This window comes from Calypte anna, chromosome 17 (assembly GCF_003957555.1).
Source record: "Calypte anna isolate BGI_N300 chromosome 17, bCalAnn1_v1.p, whole genome shotgun sequence".
In the NCBI taxonomy this organism is placed as follows: Eukaryota; Metazoa; Chordata; class Aves; order Apodiformes; family Trochilidae; genus Calypte; species Calypte anna.
Window position 1 is genome coordinate 4490031 of NC_044262.1, and position 6460 is coordinate 4496490.

General features: G+C 43.4%; 1 protein-coding gene across 6 annotated transcripts in view; it reads right to left on the reverse strand.

The window, feature by feature from the left end:
• DNM1 (dynamin 1) overlaps positions 1–420 on the reverse strand; it is a 64109-nt gene extending 63689 nt beyond the window's left edge. For 2 of the 6 annotated variants that reach the window (XM_030461481.1, XM_030461482.1), the window contains exon 1: positions 80–391. In XM_030461481.1, the coding sequence (XP_030317341.1) occupies positions 80–240 (161 nt within the window). In that variant the 5' untranslated portion in view covers positions 241–391. Of the gene's footprint in view, positions 1–79 lie in introns of all 6 variants that reach the window. The other 4 variants (XM_030461483.1, XM_030461480.1, XM_030461484.1 and 1 more) reach the window with 4 other exon arrangements.
• Between the last annotated feature and the right edge of the window lie 6040 nt (positions 421–6460).

Here is a 6460-nt window from a genome sequence, read left to right on the forward strand (position 1 = left end):
AGCTCTGCCCGCGGCGGGGTTTCCCCAGGGACCCCCTCCACACACACACACACACACACACACACACTCTTTTTTTTACCTCCCGACGAAATTCTCCAGCACGGAGCTTTTGCCGGCGCTCTGCCCCCCCACCACAGCGATCTGCGGCAGGTCGAGGTTGGCGTTCTGCCCGATGGCGGCGAAGGCGTCCTGCAGCCGGTTGACCAGCGGGATGAGATCCTCCATCCCCCGGTTCCCCATGGTTGCGGCGTGGCACCGGCTCCTCGCACAGGAGAGCTCTCACACTACCCTCCTTCCCTCACGCTCACCGGCGGGTAAGCTCGGCTCTCGCCGCCCCAGCCGGTGGGCAGCGGCACCACCCCGCGCCCCTCGTCCCGCTCCCTCCCGGGCTCCGCTCTCCTCAGACCGCGCCTGCAGACCGCCGCGCGCCGCCGCCAGGGGGCTTTATGGGCACCGGCGCCGCGCTGCATCCTGGGAGATGTAGTCCTGGCGGGATGGAGGGGATGAGGAGGGGATATCGCTGAGGGAGGATTGCCCCGCGACAAAGCTCTCTGACACCCCCTCCTCTGAGGGCAGGGATAGCGACAGGGTGGGAAAGGGCCAGCTCGCTGGTTCCCCCGAGACCAGAGCGGCACAGGCTGTCCCCAGGCCAGGGGGGGCTATGCTGTGCCACGGCCCACCTGGCTCAGGCTGAGACACCGGTATGGCCCGGCCCGGCTACCTGAGAGGCCTCCTCAGCCTGCCCCGAGGGTCAGTCAGCCGGGAACCTGCCTGGTTCAGCCGCTATAATCGTCTGTGAGCCGGGACAGCTCTGTCACTGTCCCTGTCGGGTTCAGTCACTGTGTCTGTGCAGCACAGTCAATGTACAGGTAGGATTTGGTCGTAAGTACTCAATAGGGTTTGGTTACTGCACCTGCAGTTTGGTCTGCAGACCCATCCAGGCCAGCTGGTACACCCATGCAGTTTGGTCAGGGTACCTGTGAGTTTGGTTGACATATGTGTATGGGAGGGCTTAGTGGCAGGACAGGACTTCTGGAATTACCAGAATACAAGAAATACTTGATATGATTGAAGTGGAGGTTTTCAATAGCACTGCTTCACTTTGGCTGCTTCATCTCCGTTTAAACTTGGATGAAAAAATCATTAATTTCTGCTTATGGTTGTAGAACAGTAGGTGTTGTTACTTCTGTGCTTGTTTTGCAGAAACACAAACTAGTGCTTCATTCTCTGTAGTTAGATTTTGTTTTCAAAAATCACTAGTTACAGTAAAGAGGAAATGATTTATGTTAAATTTTTTAAAGGGCTGGGGTTTTAATAATATAATGTGAGGCTATATATGATTTGAAAGTACAGCAGTGAAAACAAGTGTTCAGATAAGAAGCTGATGGCTAATGGTGACTCAGGAGAATGGGGAATGCTGCATTTCAAAACCCTCTCAGTTTGTGCTACCCAGTACTCTTGTTCACAGCCCAGAGAGAGCTGGGGGTGGTGGTAGAAAGGAATAACAAAAAAACCTGCAACAGATTTTGAGCTGTATGTTTTGTTTTAAACAGCAACTTCTTCGTTATAATAATTCTAAGGAAGATTTCACAGATGTCCATCAAATGTAATCTGTGCAAAAATACCTGCTGGGTGTACAGAGAAACTGGAACAACCACACTGAGAGGTGAATTTGCCTGTCAGTGAAGATGCCCAAGGAAAATGCTCTGAAAACATCACCAGTGTTCAAGGGAAAGGAGCTGCTCCATCAGTACAGGTAACACCATTGCAGATCATACGTGGGCTGTCAATACTATTTTTTCCTCTTAGCAAATTGCCCACTAAATCTCAAGAAATAAGCTTTAAAAACCCTCAATATAAACTGTGGACAAAAGTCTTAGCATCTGTGCAGCCATTCAGATAATTTATGTTGAAGGAACATAGAGAAAAATGTTGGGTTTTTTCCTTCAGAAGTTGATAGCTGTTCCTTGTTAGAGGTCACCATAAAAAGAACAGTGAAGAGTATCAAAGACTTAAAGAATGATGTCACCTTCCTCCCTGTATCAGAGCTGATGTTGAGGTTGCTTCAAACTGTGATGATTTTGAAGCTTTATTTGAGGAACCATAGGAAAAAATCTGTTCTTTTCCCAGAGGTTACTATAACCTTAAGTTCATCTACACAGCTTTTCAATATGGAGAAATATTGCTTAGCTACATCACTGCAATAACCTCATACAATTTAACAGCTGTACTAAAAACCCTTAGTGGCTGTAACCAGCATCACCTGGTGCTTATTCCCACACCTGTGGGACCAGGAGCTCTCTTTAAGCTCAGGCCAGACCCAGCAGTCCCTGATGGGCCATGGAGAAATGTTGGTGTGTGGCTTGGTTGGAGCTCTGTTTGTCCATGGAGTCTTTGAGTCTGAATTCAGCTTGCAGGTTGATTTCTTAGCTCTGTCTTACTGCTATGAATGTGCTTGGAGATCACCAGACCAAATCCTGCCCAGGAGGTTGGTATCTCTGCTTGACCTTGGACTTGTCTTATTGCTGCTCTGTTGCCTTACAATCTGTACTTTTTTTTGGACCTCTCTGTTGTCTTTGGTCTGTCCTATTTGCCTGCCAATCACTTAGGGACTGGGTCCTGGTTGGTAATAACCTTGCCAGCTGCAGGATTTACCCCTTGGCTTCTGCTTCCTCTTCACCAGTTCTTGTTGTTCCTGTACAACAGCATTAGCTGCTTAATCACTACATAAAGTGATTTGATTTTGCTCCCCTTCTTGTCTTCCTACCCCACCCCATGAATCCACACTGCCACAAAAGCAACAATGTTTGATTGTGGCTATCAACATTTTTTTAACAATAGAAACATCAACCTGCAAGTCTTGTATTCAGCTCCCTGCTTAGCACTCTAAACAGGTGCTTTGTTCTGAGTGTGCCCACTCCAGTCCAGAAATAATCATTCAGGTTTATACCATTTATTTGAAAAGGCTGAAATTAATTTAATACATTTCCTTTGAGAAAAGCTTGTGAAATAACCCTGAAAATATGCAGCTGACGTCCAAGATTATAGGAGGAAAAATAGGGTTTGTGTTGCCAGTTTAGAAGCTGGTACAGCAGGAAGGCTGAAGCATGACTTTTTTGCAGGTACTCTTTCATATATTCCCTGGTTTTATTTTTCAATGAAATTTGTAATTACATGGTCCTTGAGAGGGCTAAGGATTGTCTTTGGTCTAATTTGCTGTGGTCTCAAAGGGCAAAAGTGCCCTGGAGGGAAGAGAGGAAGCCAGTAAGGTGGTCTCCAGGTAGACAAGAAAGGAAGAAATCAGAATTACTGGCAAGCTTTACAGAGATTTCTCAGCAGCTGAATGCTGGTGTGAAAATGTAAGAGGCACAGAATGTGCTCCTGTTCCCCGTGCTTCAGAGACTCTTGTAAGCGAAAAAGAGGACAGTGCATGCCTGCAGTGTTACCCCTACAAGAATTCATTAATATAGCGAAGTTTAAAATCCACACTTCTCCAGCACGTGTATTCACACAGCCCAGAGACCCGAACTCGAGCGTCAGAAACGCTGAAGCTTGGTTTTTAAGAAGCTTTAGAAACCTACACCTCCCACTGCTGAAAGGAAGAACTGCAGGCACTCAGATTCACTCCTAAAGCCTTCCATTTTCTCTCCTGCAGGAGACCGAGGTGCAGGGATGTTGGTGACAAACAGACCTTTTGATTCCATAATACCTTTCACCTGTGATTTATGTAGCAGCATGTGATAGTTACTAGAGAGGAGAAAAAACAGCTGTGATTCCCATCCTTGATGGGAGATAATTAAGGACTTGCAGTGTCTGAGAAATAAAAATGAATTTTATAAACTGGAGTGGATGGGGAAATTTTATTTCTTTCTACGTTGGTAGAAAAACTTAAGATGTGAGCTAAGAGGGGAGGATGAGGTAGGGGTTTTTTGGTTGGTTTGTTTTGGTTTTTTTTTTTCCCTGAAGTGTTATAAATGTTTCAGGATGTACTTCAGTACAAATCCCTAAATATGTATAAATATGTATATGGGCATAACTGTGTGTTTCTATACGTGGCTACCAACATAACAGCTTTGTCCATGGATTTTGTCACCTCATGCAAATAGAACTCCCAGTTTAGTGAGCACAATTAGAAATAGGCACTTGAGTGCTGGCTTCTGTCCCTCAGAATTTGCCCTTGCAGAAATAACACACCTAGTCCTCAGGGAGAAAAAAGACACAAAAACATGGCGTACCATTAGCTTAAGATTCTCCTAGTTATCTGAAATCTGTTTCTGTTGAGTGCAGGTAGAATCTTCAGAACATTTCACAGTGCTTCACGAAGTGGATGCTCTTGGTCCTTTGACTTCCTAAAGAATGTTTATAAACATAATTTAAATTCAACGTTTATAAGCAGAGGTTAGAATAGAAGTTCCACAAAGAATCAGATTCTTTGTCAGTGTCTCTAGCAATATAGAATACATTGTATAGCTGACAAATAGTTAGGAAAACTTTATTAGAATCAGTCTCTGAAGTTTATGTGACTATGTAAAGCTGCCTGTAGAGAGAGAAACTATTTAAGTAGCTATTTTGTAGGTATTTAAATGCTACTATAGTAGCAGTGATACCACAAGAGTGGTAAATATATTTGTTACATAACAAAAAGGTTTCTCTCTCTGTTCCATCAATGTTCCTGTTGATGGAAAAAGCCATCTGGAAGAATAATAACCTTTATTTTGTTTAATTTTAGAATGTAGAACTTTTTATAGATAAATAGAGTGAAATGCTTCCTCATCTTCTCTTTTGAAACAGGAAATCTGCTGAACTGGTCTGCAAGTTCCTCAGAAGGAGATAGAAAAAGGTAAATCTATGTATGAGATGTCAGGTCATGTTTATCTTTAGTATGACTTCAGAGAGGCCAGAATATACAAAAGGCAAGAAATAAGCTGAATGATACAGTCTGTTAGGAAAGGATATGAGTTTAAGAGCCCCAAAGCTGAATTCTCTGCACTTTCCACATCCAGTAAGATAATGCAAAATAATTCCTGGGATGTATTTTACCATGGTAAGACTGAAAATCACTGATAGAAGCTGATTGGCCATGTGGCAAAATGGGTATAAAAACATATCTTAGTATATATCTTGTGGGCCTTCCCTGCCAATCAAGAAATATTTGGAAGAGGTTTTTAGCACAACAGAACAAAGAGTGGGTGCAAATATCCCTTAATGCAGAGATCATTTTGCTTTGAAATGTTGTGTGCTGCTGCTTTTACATGGGTGAGTACAGTCTTCTTCCAGATAAAACTGACATGAAACCAGTGTAATTCTAGTAAATTATCAGCTGTTGAGAGCAGGTCTGGTTAAATTTGACCCATTCTTTCACTGGACAGCTCCCAAAATCAGGAGGATAAAGTACTTTGAAGGTCCTTATGCCTTTTGCTCCTAAGAATTTGGGAGATTTAAAGACATTACAGTGAATGAGTTATATCCTGGTGAAATGGATGGTGTTATTACTCATCCTTGGAGATTGCAGAGGAAATTGTGGGTACCACAGTACCTTGGTGCTTTCATAGGCACTGAGAAATTCTTGGATTTTCAAAAGCTGAGTGGCTTCACCTAGGGTCACATACCAAATCATTTTCAAAGCCAAAATTAAAACATACAAAGGCAGGGTCCAGTCATGTGCTGAAAACTAGAAATCTCTGATTATCTGCATGCATGGTCTGGGCCCTGGAACAAGTTTATATTGCCCAGTCATTGATTCATATGGATGGTCATCTCCAAACTGGTTAGTCTAAAATCTGGAGAGTTTAAAAAGGCACAAAGGGAAACATCAATGTATCCTGCTGTGTTGAACATTATTAATGCTAAGTGTACACCACCCATAGCTGTGTTCAGTTTACAATACTTTCATCTAAAAATCAAATCCAAGGCCCTTAATGAATCAATTAGCCTTTATTGGTGTGAATAATAAGACTAAATTATTTCAGGGTGGGTTAACTGGAATAGCAAAGAGCAGAAATGTGTCTTTACCTTCACTAGGTGTAGTGTAAGAAGAAATGACTGTCACAGTACTTGTAATATGGAGACCATGTGTACCAAACACCCTTAAAATTAATCCACTTACAGAAAACAGGTGCTGCAAGAAAGGTTTTGCTGCAAACTCTGGGAAAAAACAAAAAACAAGGGATGGACCTACTAGAAAAGTCTTCTCAGTCTACAGCACAGAGTACTACTGCAGAAATCCGTTCGTTTTCTTCCAGGTTCTCATGGCAGACTGGCCAAGAGATGACCACAGCGAATGGCCAGAGGCTGTTGGGGTTTTTTCCATCTCCTCGGTGAGATTACTATCAAAGATTCCCCTGGACTATTAAAAAAATCCGAACCAAACCTAACCAAGAAAAAAAAAAAAAAAAAAAAGCCCAAAGAGCAGCAAACCCAGGCTGTCAGATGCCATCTGCTTCCTCCTCCAGCCGTTTAT